The 16,681-nt window shown below is 33.8% G+C and overlaps 2 protein-coding genes across 2 annotated transcripts; one reads left to right on the forward strand and one right to left on the reverse strand.

Annotated features, from left to right (window-relative positions):
• Positions 1–2,522: 2,522 nt before the first annotated feature.
• On the forward strand, positions 2,523–4,877 carry LOC142613424 (uncharacterized protein At2g23090-like). Its single transcript, XM_075785786.1, has 3 exons — positions 2,523–2,772; positions 3,018–3,058; positions 4,461–4,877. Exons 1-3 carry the CDS (start codon positions 2,700–2,702, stop codon positions 4,578–4,580), a joined length of 234 nt encoding a protein of 77 aa, XP_075641901.1. The 5' UTR covers positions 2,523–2,699; the 3' UTR covers positions 4,581–4,877.
• A 1,139-nt stretch (positions 4,878–6,016) lies between these two features.
• On the reverse strand, positions 6,017–16,490 carry LOC142613262 (casein kinase II subunit alpha-2-like). Its single transcript, XM_075785516.1, has 10 exons — positions 16,128–16,490; positions 15,050–15,179; positions 13,926–14,120; positions 13,056–13,213; positions 10,052–10,142; positions 9,855–9,920; positions 8,816–8,898; positions 8,281–8,344; positions 8,094–8,162; positions 6,017–6,304 (listed from the first exon to the last, which is right to left on the reverse strand). The coding sequence occupies exons 1-10, from the start codon at positions 16,211–16,213 to the stop codon at positions 6,245–6,247; spliced, it is 1,002 nt and encodes a 333-aa protein (XP_075641631.1). The 5' UTR covers positions 16,214–16,490; the 3' UTR covers positions 6,017–6,244.
• Between the last annotated feature and the right edge of the window lie 191 nt (positions 16,491–16,681).

Consider the following 16,681-nt stretch of genomic DNA (forward strand, 5'->3'; position numbering starts at 1 on the left):
ATCAATTACGAAGACTAAATGGTCACCACAAAATTATAGTGAGCTCCAGCTATTTCTGTTCCTGCTCATGCACTCAGCACTATGAATAGTATACAGGATTTGATTATAATAATGCATATGGCACGGCCATGTGCATTTGCAGATAACCAAGGCATGGTTATGACTTAGTATGAACACAAACCCAACAAAACAAAATGGGTAGAAATTAGAATGCCATTGTCGAGATGTTTCATTATACTGTAATATTACATTAATGTAATTTTAATACAAAAATATAACATTACATTATTTAGGGCGATAAAAAGATTAAAATAATATGATATATTTTGAAATTTTAAATTATAACAATGTTAAAAATAAATAAAAAAACCAAAATTTTAACGTCATATCATCGTAACATGCATGAACAAATCATAGCAAACTAAACAGCCCCTCAAGGGAAAAGATTACAATATTGTTTAAGTTGTTGCCAACAATAAAATATGGATAATAATTGCAAGTATGTACCTAACAATTATTAAATGCTCGTCCATTTTTTCTCATTCTTATTAAATTAATTTAGTAATTAAAGAAATAAGTTGTCTTTAGCTAGGTATGGATAGGATAAGGATTGCTCCACTATATTGTCAAATCCTTTACCGAAAAAACATTTCATTCTTGAGCCAATCGAGACTTAAGTTCAAGAGCAAATTTTTTTTTTTTTTTATAACGATTTTATTACCACAAATGTTTTTAGAGCGCCGGTTAACTTTTTCCCTTCTTTTTAATCTAAAAATTTATCTAATTGATATCATAAATAAATACTACTAGGAGACGAGAGTAAAATTCATAATTCTTTAACTATAGTGGATTAAAAAAATTATGTTCATGTTGGGATGTTGATGTTTGAATTTTGATGTCAAGCATTTGAAGTTCTATTATTAACAGATGTCTTTGACTCTTTGTTGTTAGTGCAATGCTGTGGTATTGCTGTTTTGATTGATGGTCTTTTTGCAACTGCGTGCCATTGTGTGTGTGTGTGTGTTTTTGCCATTGTGTTGTATTGTGTAATGTGTATGTATATTTTAATTCTTAATTGTTATAGTATTTCTGTCGGCTTGCTGAACTTTAATGTTTCGTTCTTATTAAGGAGTATAATATTTTCCACTCATTAAAAAAAATTATGACTTTACCCAAAAAAGAAAAGAAAATAAATAATATGACTAAATCTAATTAGCATTCTTTAGAGTTTTAATAGATTTTGCACATGATGAATAATTTAAACAAATATTAAAATGATAATAGTATTCAATTAATGTTGATAATAATAATTCAATTCACTCATTTTTAAATAAGTGAATACACTTCTACTAAGAACATTTTAGTTTTTCTACTTTCAAAAAATAGAGATACCACCCATCTATTTGGCGGAGATGGTAACTCTCTCTCCCCAAGCCTTAGAGGTTGGAGTTTGAGTGGGGGGAGGAGGGGTTTCAAATATTAACTCAAGGGGAGCACTTTTAGGTATAGTTTTTTAAGTTCTTCAATTAAATTCAAACACACAATTGTATTAAATTTAATTACAAAGATAACATTAGCTGTGACACAATCATATTTTTAAATTTAATTGACAAACTTAAAGTATATAAGTACCTAATTTTTACCCTAAAATTTATAAAAAATAAAATATTATTGGTTAAATTATAGTAATTCAAAATTTCAAACCCTTTAATTTTGACCCTTAAATTTAGTCTTTTAAGTTTTTTTTTTTTTTTCATTTCAATCTTTAACTTTAATCTATTTTTAGTTTAGTCCTTCCATTTATAATTTGCCCAAGCTCATAATAATCAGTTTTAGTATCTTTTTTTACTTTTCAAAACAATGTCATTTGATGGACTTAACTGTGTGAATTGGACGAAAAGGTCATATTGAAATTTAAGGGTTTGTTTGATTGATGTGAAATGAGGAGAGAAAATATAGAAGAGAGAAAAATGAGAAGATAAGTGTTTGGTTAGGAGTGGGGAGAAAATAGGGTGAGAAAGTTTTCTCCTAAACCCATCATATAAGAGGAAAAAGTTATCTGAATCGAAATTATATCAAAGTTTAGAAGGCTAATTTTCAGCCACCCATTATAATGTCCTTTAGACAAAATGATATTGTCCTTTTGAAGCAAAAAAGTGAAGCTTAATTCTCAGCCACCCCATTATAATGTCACTAGCCTCTGAGCACATACGTACTATTCTATTTTTTTATATAAAAATTAATAATTTACATCTATTATAATTTAAAATTTTTTTTAGTTTGTCAAAAAAATTATAAATAAACAGTAATTGTAATTTCTTTTTTAATGTGAAAAAAAAAATCTTAAATTAAAATTTTTTTTAATTCAAAATAAAATTTGTTATTTAAGATTTATAACTTTATTTTTTTTAAATTCTCATTTATACAGTGGGTAAAGCAAAAACGCCAGTGATTTTACACGTGTCTCGTTCCAAGACCATTATCTTTTTTTCATTTTGCTCTCTTTTTCTGGCTCCCACTGTGGCTATGGGGTTCATAATTCATATATAAAGGTCATCACCCTTGGGAAATTTCCTCGTTATTTCTAACACAGCCGGTGTTTCTTCTTTCTTTCCCATTTGGGTACCATTATTTAGCTTCTGCTTTGTGAAACTCTTTTCTCATATCACAAAGAAGAAGAAGAAGAAGAAGTAGCAACTATGGGTGGAGGCAATGGTCAGAAGTCCAAGATGGCTCGTGAGAGAAACTCGGAGAAGCAAAAGGGCAACAAAGGTTTTTTTTTTTTTTTTTTCGAGGACAACAACAAAAGCATAACTGGTTCTTTTTGTTTTAGTACCATGTTTGTATGAGTCCATAGTTGTAGTAAGATCAGTTTAACTGAAGAAGGTTTTAGAATAAAATTTTCAGGTCCCAAGTAACTGAAAGCCTGACACTTTTGTATTCTGTTATAATTTCTTAGCAATCATAAGTTGTCTTACTTGGTTTTTTATTTGATAATTGGTCTGATCTCTGCGCAGGAAGTCAGCTTGAGTCGAACAAGAAGGCTATGTCTATCCAGGTAAATTCTATGGGCTTGATTTTATAGCCTTAAACAATATTTATTTTGATTTAATACTAAAATTGGGCTTCTGATTATGATTTTTGTAACCCTGTTCCGATTGTTTCTTGGTTTTTCTAATACGGGATTTACTCATATGAACTTTAAGCTTTGTTTTTTAAAAATAAGGAATGAAAAATTTAGATGAGGGGGAGTGCTTGAGATCGTTTAGTCATGTGTAAAATGCACTAGTGAGGGAGGATGAGTTGATTCAAGTCAAGGAAATTAAAATTTGTAGAGGAAAAGAATAATGTGGGCGATCTGTTGAAAATCCATAATCGATACTAAAATTTTGGGACTATAACTTGGATGCTTGGTTTTTGTTGTTGTATTTGTGAAAAACTAAATATTCCCAAAGAATTGGTCCTCTTAATGTCAAAGCAAATGGGTGGGGATCTAAATCCATGTGGGAAAAGGATTGTGGTCTAAGAGTTTGTGAAAGTACTTGCAGCTGGATCAAGATTCTCTTCATTTTCTTTCTAATTCATGAATCTATCTGTTTACTGTTTACATGGTACCAAGTTATTTGAAAACTTATCACATCAAATAATTTATTTTAAATGATGTAGCACTAAGTATACTGTATACCTTAAGATTTGTGGGGGAAAAAAATATTGACTGTGTTGAAGCATATAACCTCTCTAGGAGAAAGAAATGATTCATGGCACAATAGAAGGTATTCTTCTATAAGCATTAGAATTCAGTTGTCTATGGATGACTGAGAAATAGTTGGATGAATTATGATCTAAGGTTCAGCCAGAGCTTTCTAATAATTTGGATTCCAACTGTGAGGTGCAAGTAGAATAGGGGCATAAAGTGCCTAGGACATGTCTCTGCCCCTTGGTCTTGCTTGCCATAATACAATTGATTTGTACAAAACGTTTTATTCTTTGGAATAAATTCCCAATAACTTTAGGTTGTCTCAGAATGTCAGTTCAACTTTTTCTCCATAACAAGATTTCAGCTTGAACCATTTATCAGTTCAAGTTTTGTAATGGTGTTCTTGGTATCCTCTGGAATAAATTCCCAATAACTTTAGGTTGTCTCAAAATGTCAGTTCAACTTTTGCTCCATAACAAAACTTAGCTTTGTGCCAAGGATCCTTTTAACATTTAATTACTTGTATTGTGATGGTTATAAGTTCTGAATTTAATATATTCTGTTCAAACAAATCAGCGGATACACCCACCCCTTTAACAACATGAAGATTATGATACAACAGTATTGAATTCATTGATGTTGCATTGATGACCAAGAAGCTTTTAAAGGTGATTACAATTAGAGAGTGCACATTTTGCAGCTTTTCCATCTGGAATATTTTTTTTTTTTGGGGTTTCTGATTCATGGTTGGTGTTGATTGCAGTGCAAAGTTTGCATGCAGACATTCATTTGCACCACATCAGAGGTGAAGTGCAGGGAACATGCTGAGGCAAAACACCCCAAATCTGATGTTTATGCATGTTTCCCTCATCTTAAGAAATGAAGTTATATCGAGGAGTGCTTGTGGAAATGAGTGCCACAAAGCTACACATCTCTAATGTCTTTTTGTTGTTAAGTTTACAGCTTATGCAAAACAATCACTCCAGACGTTGGGGGAAGCTCTGAAAGGATTGCTTTTCATAACCTTTAAATCAAGTAACAATTAGATATGAGAGATGAAGCTTTGTACTCATATTTAGTTCTGTATTAATTAGCTTGAAAGTATTTTGTGGAACTTACCCAAAAAAGGAACAGTGTGTGGAGTATTTTGTACTAATTATTGATGATGCCTTTGCCGTAATTTCTTATTAGAATCTTTTATGATTTTCTGTGATTCTGTCAGTGGTCCTTGAATTGAAACTTGTCTAATCAATACTACTGCCATCTCCTAACAAAGCCATTGGTATAATCAATAATGCACGCCTTGAACTAGCATGTGCACGGGCTCTTAATTACTGAGTTTGTTCCCTGGATTACTTCATTGAATTTTTTATTTTCTTTCCTTTATTTATTTAAGAGGTTAATACTTAATACACTAGATTATAAACCCAAAACCTCATCCTTCACACATTCTTATATGAGAAAGAAGAGACTTCAAATTTCTAAGTAAGATTTCTTTTCTCAAGTTTTTATTTTATTTTATTTTAACATTCATTGGCAAGATTACTGCATTGTATTATGCCCACTGTTTGCATGTGTACTCATTTAGGCACGATGGCCCATTAATGGTTGCTTATTGTGGATGAGAAAATCAAGAAGTCACTGATTTCAATCTGTTTTGGGACAATTTTCTCTCTCTTTCGGGATATTAGGCCCAACAAATAAAAATGAAACAAAATTGCTCTGCAACGTTACAGCGATGAGTATGCGTTAGACAAGAAACAAAATTGCTCCGCAAGTTTATTTGGCTGAAAAAAGGTTATACAAGACGTCCGTGGACTGATCAATAGGGAACAGTGTTCGACCCAAGAAAATGTCTTGTCTATAATTGCAAACCACTTTAAATTCTTTCACTAAATCCAAAGCAGAGTTGGTTTTCTAAAACCTACAAAAATATAGGGCTCTCAACCGTTCAACAACTATGGTATCCCAACTCTTTTTTCCAGTCAGATACACTAAAACATAGTTAAGGAACTAAATTGTTGGTTGGGGCAGTATAACAGCCAAGTGGATTTCGGAGAGAAAAATGCAGAGGACGAAGGCAATGAACCCTCAACTTGGGTCAACTATAACGCCAAGCACAAACTGTTGAGCCTAGCAATGGATGGTATCAACTGAGGAATCATCCATGGCAATCCAGGATATTCCAGAAAAGTTTTTTTTTTTTTGGGTAAGTATTCCAGATAAGTTGATATCTAGGATGTCATGGTAGAAACTCAGCTGGAAATAAGGGAAAGAAAAACAAACAGTGACAGTACCAATTTTACTAAAAACAGCAAATATCCAAAGTCGTGGAAACTTCATATAAAAATTATGAGCTAAGAATACAATATACAGTCAAAAGTTCAAGTTGAAGAATACCAGCAAACAAGATAATCTGTGCCTGACCAATCACCTAATCTAGTGAGGTATCTGTCATGTAGTAAACCATACACGAGCTAAAACACATACAAATGGCCAGAATGGAATACGAGTCTGCTTAAAAAGGGACTCAATATGAGGCTATGATTACTGTGTCCGCATCCTGCTGTTTTCTGCACTTCTCACCTGGAGGAAATATGGATGAGCCTGAAATACAAATAAATTAATTTAGAATACTGGTAATAATGCTAGACAGCACCCGGAATAAAACTGAAATCAAGAAAAGTGAAGGTTGAACTTAAGAAGAGTATTTTGTTTCAATTGGGGATTTCTGTTGGGACACAAAAAAAAACATTCAACAAAACAAGCCTGTCTATTTTAATACACTGGCCTACACTATCTAAACTCCCCCCCCCCCCCCAAAAAAAAAAAAAAACCCTCCTATCTGCAACCTATTTCCAAGAGAATAGTATTTATAAAACAAATGGAAACCATTTTCCTTTGGACCAGATTTTAGGACAACTGGAACCAAAGGACCCACCAACCTTCCTCCAAGGGTTTAGATTCTGTAAATTTTAATTTAACAAAATAATATAAAGCATATACTTGAACTTCAGGAGGATCGTAAGAGGTAGATGGGGGCAGAGGAAAGAGAAGGTAAAGCTTAAAAATCCTTGATCTCAAGCATAAGGGGTAATCCAGAGAGTCCACAATTGTAATAGTAGAAGTCTAGAAGACATGTTCCAATTGAGGGCACAAAGGAATACAATAGACAGTGAACCAGGCAACGATGGGGAAGTATGGCCTGGTAACAGAATACATCTAGGCTGGGTACTTGAAACTGATCAAACAAATTTGCTAGATTCAGAGCCCAGACATAAAAGACTAGACAGCATATTCAAGTCATTAAAAAGCAATGATAGACAGCAATAAGATTTCATATCCTAAATGCTGGAGAACTCATGAAAATAAATAAAATCACAAACTTGTACTGGTTAGAAATCATTGAGAAGCAATGACCAACAACAATAAGCAATGACCACCAACCTTCCTCCAAGGGTTTAGATTCTGTAAATTTTAATTTAACAAAATAATATAAAGCATATACTTGAACTTCAGGAGGATCGTAAGAGGTAGATGGGGGCAGAGGAAAGAGAAGGTAAAGCTTAAAAATCCTTGATCTCAAGCATAAGGGGTAATCCAGAGAGTCCACAATTGTAATAGTAGAAGTCTAGAAGACATGTTCCAATTGAGGGCACAAAGGAATACAATAGACAGTGAACCAGGCAACGATGGGGAAGTATGGCCTTGTAACAGAATACATCTAGGCTGGGTACTTGAAACTGATCAAACAAATTTGCTAGATTCAGAGCCCAGACATAAAAGACTAGACAGCATATTCAAGTCATTAAAAAGCAATGATAGACAACAATAAGATTTCATATCCTAAATGCTGGAGAACTCATGAAAATAAATAAAATCACAAACTTGTACTGGTTAGAAATCATTGAGAAGCAATGACCAACAACAATAAGCTTTCTTATCCTATATGCAGAATTGATTCCTTTTCTTACTAGGATAGTATAAATTGGAACTATATTATTTATTTATATTTTTGATAACGTAGGGAACCTTTATAAAGAAGAGCCCTTTGGACTCACTTTTAGTCAATAAAACCTACAGACAACTAATTTCACCCTCCAGAACCAATTGCTGTGTAATCCAGGACCATTCACTGCCCAGGAGCAAGTTTGGAACTCTATTAATAGAACATCGGGTTCAGTATAACTCTACAATTTGCTTGAGAGATAAAACTTATTGTTTGAGGTTCTTCCTTCAATTTTTTTGTGCTGATTCCAAGCAAACCCAAGTGCTGATTCCTATGTTTTGTTTTCTCTTACTTGGTGCTGATTCCAAATATGCCTAGGTTTATTTTATTTTCTGTTCTTCACTGACACGTGAGAGAGAGAGAGAGCGCAAAAATAGAAAAGTATACCATTGCTTCTTTCGCTGTAAGCCTATCTTGGTGATCATACCGAAGGAGCTTATCTAAGAAATCAATGGCCTGCAATGCATGTCACACAAATAAACAAAAAAGAAACAAGACTGATGTTAAAAAGATAACTCATAACAAACTAAGCCAAGGTCAATCTAATGGTTTTCCGAATTTTAATGTAAATGACCTCTGGGGAAACTAGATGCTGATTATCTGTATTAATAAACCTGGACCATGGCTTCCTGCTGTGCCTGCAGTAGAATAAAATAAATAGAGCATACCATATATGAGTATCATGCCAAAGAAATATAATTTTATTCATTCAAGAAGAAAGAAAATTATTTATTTACATTTACTGTGCATGTACACTTTACATTGTAGACAATATTGTACACTGTTCATGTTCATGTTCATGCAAATGTGTACAATAGTGTACACTTTACATGAACAATACAATGTAAACCTATAATTGTCCCAAGAAGAATTGTTTAGAAAAGGGATAAGAAGCTGGAAAATTGCATCCTTATGATATGGAGAAAGGCTGAAGCCTTTGGTTTTTTCAACAATAAGATTTAAACCCCCAAACCCATCCCAAGCCTATAGATTGCTTTTCCACCATTGTACAATTGCAAATGGTCACTCCTAAATCACAATCTTTGTTTAAGTTTTATAATGATTTGCATGTTTGAGAGTCAAAGAATTCGCAAGTGGATTAGGCATACCTCCCAACAAGAGCATCAAGCTGCGCATCAAGCACTAGCTGATATTTGCCAAGATACGCATTCAACTCATCTGTCCCAAGAACCTGAAGAAGAAGATTATAAATCATTTAAGCATTTACAATTGATTTCTCATTAATTTATTGTTCTTTGCAGTTCATGAAACCTTAACATCAGTGCTTATAAAAAATTATTATTCTTCTTTTCAAATTGTTCCTGCTTCTATTCAACCAGCTTAAAATCTTCATATTTGGACAAATATCATATTCTAAACCACTGAGCTCTAACTCATCTAGCACCTCCTCCCCTTATAAATTCTAGTTGGAGGGTGAGCTCGTGGGTTCAGACCCATTGGGTAACTTACCAATAATAAAGAAGTAAAACCATGTTCTACCCACTAACCTGTTGGTATAATATTGCAGCTCAGCATTACATATTTTGCATGTCAAAAATGATTCAATGCAAGTCCAACCATGTAACATTGATACTTGATATTGACAACAGTCAGGGTTTTCAAATTAGAAGAATTGCATACAAAGAGCATACCAGATTCCAAGTTTCTATTTCTTGCATGAACTAACAAGCAATTATTGTGGAAATTCATTTGATTGCTATCAAGAAAACCCTTGTGGTTTGTTTGGATAAATGAATTTAAAGAGAATAATTTGGATTTCAATATCATATTTAAATGACTTGAACGGGTTTTGAATAACAATTTTCTTCTTCTATTGACGAAATTTGTGAAGGGATTTGAACTTTATTAACATGTGGATTTCAAATAACAAGTGTCATTTCATTAGCAGCAACTTTAAGAATAACCTAGAGCCCTGTAATAGCAAGGCGCAACTCATTCAAAACCTCAGTTTCCATCAAATGTTTAAGCCAAGGCATATGGTCAACCCACAGTGTTTCTTACACTACAAGTGAAAATAAAAAGTATCTAAGGCACTTCTTGAGGTACAATGATGGACAAACCATATTTACATGGTAATGTAAATGGTTGCTCGTAAATTCAAAATTCCAGGGAAAGTACCAAAATTACCTTGGCAATTTTGACAAGCTGGTCATGATTGTCATGACCATAAAAGAATGGCTCCTTCCGAAAAATCTGCAGAAGAAAAAAACAACCCACGAGGTATATCATCACGGATGACAATGAATATATCATGTAACCTTAAACCAACTATAACAAGCTGAATGGAATACACAGTTCCAGCACAGTTCCAGCATAACTATTACCATTCCTGCAAACATACAGCCCAGGCTCCACATGTCCAATGAATAGTCATAGTCTTGTAAGTCAACAAGTAGTTCAGGCCCCTTAAAATACCTGAAAACACAATGGCTAAATTTGTGAACTTTCTGCTCAAGTGATACTGAATGTGCATGATTCACATATCAAGAGATCAAGACTATTTAAATATAAAACCACGAACCATCCTAGGACACTCATCTCATAGAATAACACTAACGCTCTAGTTAACTTTAATAGTTGAGGGAACAAAATTTTAACAATAAACTGATCAATGGCTAAATTTGTTAACTTTCTGCACAAATGATACTGAATGTGCATGATTCACATACCAAGAGATCAAGACTACTTAAATATAAAACCATGAATCATCCTAGGACACCCATCTCATAGAACAATACTAACGCTCTAGTTAACTTTGATAGTTGAGGGCACAAAATTTTAACGATAAACTGATCAACATCTCCAATTGGTGAGCCAATGAGCTCTAGCTAAATGGCACCTGCTTCCCTTGTAAAAGCAAGGTGAAGAGTGAGGCTGCAGGTTAAAGATTCACCAGGAGTGTGTGTAACTAACCAATAAAAAATTCTCCATTAAGTGATCAGAATTAAGATGCTAAGAACATCCATGTATTATATCAACTTGAAGGGGACCCCAAATCACCTTCTAACAAGATAATGATGCCTAACATTTTTCTTACAAGTTTGATTCAAGCAAAAATCAAAATTTGGCTGAAGATCAAGATGGGTATAAAGGGAAACAAAATTGTAGCAAGTTAAAAAAATTGGTGCTACATAATCAACATAAAAATCAAACAATGATTGGCATAACATGCATGACATGATGAAAATGGCTAGGGTTGAGCAACGTTCCCTACTTTATCTTCTATATGCCAATGCTGCAAATGGGGCATGAGGTTCAATCTATCAAGCATGGGTGCGTTTTCGGATTCGGGTGCGGGTGCGGGACTCAGCAATTTTTGAAAAAGTAGGGTGCGGATGCGGTGGGGTATGGCAATTAAAAAAATTATTAAAAAAATTTTTATTTTCTATATACTAAGCATACTTTTTCACATTATATAAACATATAACAAATTTAGGAGCAATAATAGATAATAACTAAAACATGATGTTCATAAATTAAATACAATCCACAAGTTTGAAACTAAAACATTGAAATTAGAATACAGGGAGGGAGGCAGAGAGCAGAGAGGCAAGGACGCAGTGATGGTTTTAGGGTTTTTTTTTTTGTTTGTTTAAAGATGTTTTTGCACTTTTTTTTTTAATAATTTTTACTTGAATTTCGGCTTGATTCAAAGCCGGTATCAGACTGAATCGGCCGGTATCGGCCTGAATTGGTCAGTTTCAGCCAGCGAATACGATCCAATTCGACCCGAGTCAGCGCGTATCCAGAAACGAAAAAAATAAATAAATAAATAAATCCAACACGGCACCGACGCACGGGCAGCGGCGTCGCCCACCGCACCCTGCGTCAGACGCCAGTGCGGCACCCCTGTAGCCACGCCAGTGCTTTCTAGGGTTCAATTGGAGAATGACTGACACATCTTATTTTGCTTTGAGGTGGTATTAGGATTACAAATGTTAAAATCAAAATCTTACTAACAAATAATAATCCTACTTTAAATTGGTGAAAGAATCATGAACTAAATCATAGGATTATAATTTGTAAGATTCTATTTCAATTATAAAATAAGGTGAAAATTCACAAGGATGATCTATGTTAAATAATCATTAAAATAATTAAATTTGACATAATGCAACTTCCATGCCCTACATCTCTACTAACTAAAGAAATATTTTATATTTCTCAGCACAAATTGCTCACGAGCTAATAACTACTAAATACCATATCATCAATACACGAGTACAGAACAAAGTTTTAGAACTTCAAAAGTCCAACAATGCTCATGTTTCCAATCCAACCCCTTTCACTATGGTAACAAGAAGTTCACAAGCATACATAATGTTCCAAATTACAAATACACAAGCAAATAACAAATTTTTTTTTCAAAGTTCCAATACCATTACGTTCACAAATGAGAGTTTTTTCTGGTCTGTTATTACAATTTTAATCACTCCTTTATAATTTACTCATTCCACTCCAACTCATTCCTTTATGAACTACCAAATGAAGTGTAAAGGTCAAGCCTGTTAATTCAAAAGGCTCAAATGACAAAAAAAAAAAAAAGGCCAGAAACATTCCTAGCAGAACAATCATCCAAATCTCACTTTCACTCTACTGTGCTTATGACTAAACAATCCTGATCATTCGATCCTATGATCTAGATCACAATTTTGATAACCATGAACCATGATTAGGGTTGAAGATCAATTCAGGGAAGAATGAATATGGCATAATAAAAATAAAACAAAACAAACAAAAAAATAATAATAAAACACACATTTTTACCAAACAGAGGCCTCTAGGTCTGGAAGAATGGTAACTTTCTGGAATTGCACAAAGTTCTAATTCTGAACAATTTAGATGTATTACCCAAAGTTAAGCTTAGTCTAAAGCTCCCCTGAAGTTTGTAATGGTCTAGGCAGGTTTTCTATGCTTTCTAAGTAGTCTCTTAAGTATTCATTCACCAATTTACTTTAAAAAACAGTCCAATAGAAATATATAATCCATATCCTTCAATGGTTCTTGTGCTGACCAAACTAGAGAAGACATAAATTTTGGAACTAATGAAACCACCAAAGACAGTGTAGCCAAGGTAAAAAAAAAAAAGATGCAATCCAGCATTCTTGCTCCGTGCCTCTTCTTCAGCCCCTAACCACAACATACATAAATTCATACTTGATATCATATATATATATAGCTTTTATGGGCCATATTATACAAGGATGAGAATCTTGTCAAACTCAGTTAATCCAAACACATAAATATGTGTTTAAGAGCTGCATAAATAAAAATAAGTAACAATTACATTGGTTGGTTTAAGAGTTTGTCAAATCCAGGTAGGCTCACCTTGAAGCTACTCGAACATTGTATTCTTTACTAGGATGGTAGAATTCAGCAAGACCCCAATCAATCAAGCGAAGTTTTCGCAACTCATGGTCAATCATTACATTGTGAGGCTTGACATCTCGATGCATAATGCCTTGCGAATGGCAATAATCCAATGCCTGCACTTATAGATAACTTGAGTGAGTTAAGCATGCAATGCTACATCAACTACGCCTTCGAAACTTGGCCTCTTCAACATAATAATCAAAAAATTATTACCAAAAACGAAAAGGACAAAGTTTTCCTCCAACCTACTATGTGGTGATTCATAAGACCATCCACATGTATTGTTTTAAACAAGTCACATGACTCATTAAAAAAGTCATGTGATTGCAAGTATACATGGAAGGTCCTTTAACTGCCACATAGTGGGTTGGAGAAACTTTACTCCAAACCGGTTTGGAGGTAAACTTTTTCTTATATAGGAAATGAGAGGCACAAGCCATATAATTATCAAGAGAGAGAGAGAGAAAGGGGGGGGGGGGGGCTTCCGACCACAATGCTTGACATGGCCATCTAGCATAACATTCAGGTGAAATATACTTATAAAAATTTTAAAAATAAATAAATAATAAAAACATTCAGGTGAAAAATGTTTGATGAACAAAAACTCGCATGTACCAATTCCAGTAAAGAGAAGCTTTCTACTTCACTTAACAGTAGCAATTAATAAACTTTTCATATTGGACAATTTATTTATTTGTTATGCATTTTACCTAATTAATCAACAATTAATAGTTATTCTACAGGATATCAAAGTCAAGCACAATTCTCTGGAGATTAAAAAAGAGTCTTGGAAGCCAGTAATTTGCAACATGATCAGATGAAAACCTTGAGAAGCTCGTATATATAGTAGCGTATGTCATAATCAGTCAGCGTGGGGTACAGAACTTTGAAATCTGTACTGTTCACACATTCAAAGATCAAGCTAGGAGTCTTTGAATGCTGATCTCTAACAATATCAAGCAGCTTCACAATATTTGGTCCTCCACAAAGATTCTGTAGGATTTTAATCTCCCTCTTTATCTGCAGGGTAGCAAGAGACATTACATTAATGTGCATAAAAAATCACACAATTAACGAGCTGATAACAAACAAATTCTCACCTATATAACATTTGCAGTGCAACTGTACATCCTAAGCAAGCAGATATGGAAGGGAAGATTTTGAAGTAAAACATCAACTTATGGAAAAAGCTACATAACCCGTAGAAAGAACTTCCAAACCCCTAAATTCACCTATAGTCTCTATTATTTCCTTATTGACCAAAATCATTCTGTCTTTTCCTCCATTCTATTCTATCTTAAACTTACACTAATGAAGATAATAAATTTAGATTTCTAAATTGTGAGTTGTGACAAAACAGGAATGATTAAAATTTCATATGCTTCAACTAGAATTAACAAAATCAAAGTTCAAAGCCTCAGAAAAACTCAAATATAAATTAGTAAATTTGATTTCTATCTCATGTACTTACAAATGTAATTCCTCTTCCATAGTGACCAAAGTGTAGCATAATACAAGCATAACGTAGCACAATCACCAAAAGATGAGAAATCATACAACATGGCTTTTTTATGATGCATTAACCTTGAATTTGTCAATACAATTCTTCAGAAAAAATGTAGAACACCCTTTTTTTCAAAATTAATATTGAAAAAAATACAATATTTTTATCCAGAGCTTTGTAACAGACAGTAGCATTAAACGTGAAACATCAGTTTCACCAAGGTGTAAAGAAAAATGCAAGAATTAATATATTGACCAATAATCATGCTACTTTATGGTTCAACACTCAAAAGTTATCAGATGACAACAATCGGGGTTTGAGTTCGAAACGACATGAAATCGTGACCAACACCGCACCCTCCGGCTTAATATTCTCATCATAAATCATACAATGCAAGTTTCTGGATGCATCCTGTTGTATAAGGACAATGCAGAAGACCACTCACCTTCTTTTTCTTGACAGGTTTAAGGATCTTGATAACGCATTTCTCATTGTTGGTAACATTTATACCCTCAAACACTTCACTGTATTTTCCCCTTCCAATTTTCCGAACAACCTCATAGTCATCTTGTTCACTGAGTACAAACAATATGAAATGAAAAATTTAGGAAATGTACGTTTGAAAAAGAAATGTAAATCCCATAAACTCAACATTAATTATACAGGAGAAAAGACCCATGGTTTAAGGGAGAACAATTCCGCATTAATTCCATCAATCCTGCTTCAATCTAAGGGTATCTTATATAAAACAGTAGACACGGTGGTGGCTCCGACAATAATCTATAAGGATAACATCACAAAAAATGGTTTATTTCTTACTCTCTCTTTTTTGTCACTATTTATGCAGATTCAGACATACCCAGATATCTATCCTATAAATAAATTCTACTCCCAAGGCTAATTTCAACATTTCAATTAATCAGCCGAATGAGAGAACAAGAGCCACTTCCTGATCAAAACTGAGTACCATTGTAACTTCCACAGTTAAAAGATTTAACCTATGACAAAAAAGGAGACCTCAAATTTCTGTCCACTTCCCTGAGTATACCAGCACAAATAATTAATCTATGTAATCAGCATTTCGATCACAAAAGCGAAAATTCCCAGCTAGATTCATCACATCTGACCCAACAATCCAAAAAAAAACATAGGAAGTTCCCAATCCACATAACCTTCATCTATATCCTATGACTAAAAGAAACCTAATGGCCATTTAAACCATAATATCAACATGTCGAAAAAAAAAAAAAAAAAACCCTACCAAAAAAACCAAGGTTCCTTCTCTCTCTTCTACACATGGAAATTTTGTTACAACTTCAATACCATAAAACCAAACCTTAAAAACATAAAACCAAAAGAGTTCCTAGTTCCAAAAAAGAAAAAGAAAAAAAGCTAATCCTAGACATAGTGGTATAAATAAGACATCTAAAAAAAAACCCCTAGATCCCATTCAAGGAGAACTAATTTGAAACAAAAAAGATAAGATAAGGTATTATCAATTATGATAAAAATAGAAATACTACCCCCATTGAACGCTGAGAGACTCGTAGTCCCAGTAATCTCTAGGGCGGTGAACATTGATGTCTGCGTAAACTCGAGCCCTGGACATGGCTATAGCTATGGCTTTTGGCTTTTGGCTTTTGGCTTTTGGCTTTTGGCTTTAGGCTTTGGTTTTGGTTTTGGTTTTGGTTTTGGCCCCCCCAACAGTTTCAAAGAGAGCACCCACCACCACCACCACCACCACCTTGTGTTTTATATATATGGTTTATTTTCACACTATTCAGTAGAATATATTTTCTTGTTGACGATAACCGAAAAAAGAGCACAAACAGAAACACACAGTTGGCCCCCGACCCAACCTAAATAAGGAACAATACACAAACCCCAAACTGCGCGTCTGTCTGTCCCACTTCTATTGGTGTTTTTTTTTTTTTTTTTTTTGACTGTTCACTACTGACTAAATTCTAGCAAGTGGTGGGTTCCAGTTAGCTTAATTGGTAAAGTTTTTTATGGTTGTATAATAGACTTGGGGTTCAATCCCCGCCTACACCAAAAACTGATTGGTGTCTTAGTCTGA

Source organism: Castanea sativa, chromosome 10, assembly GCF_040712315.1.
Source record: "Castanea sativa cultivar Marrone di Chiusa Pesio chromosome 10, ASM4071231v1".
NCBI classification, from domain to species: Eukaryota; Viridiplantae; Streptophyta; class Magnoliopsida; order Fagales; family Fagaceae; genus Castanea; species Castanea sativa.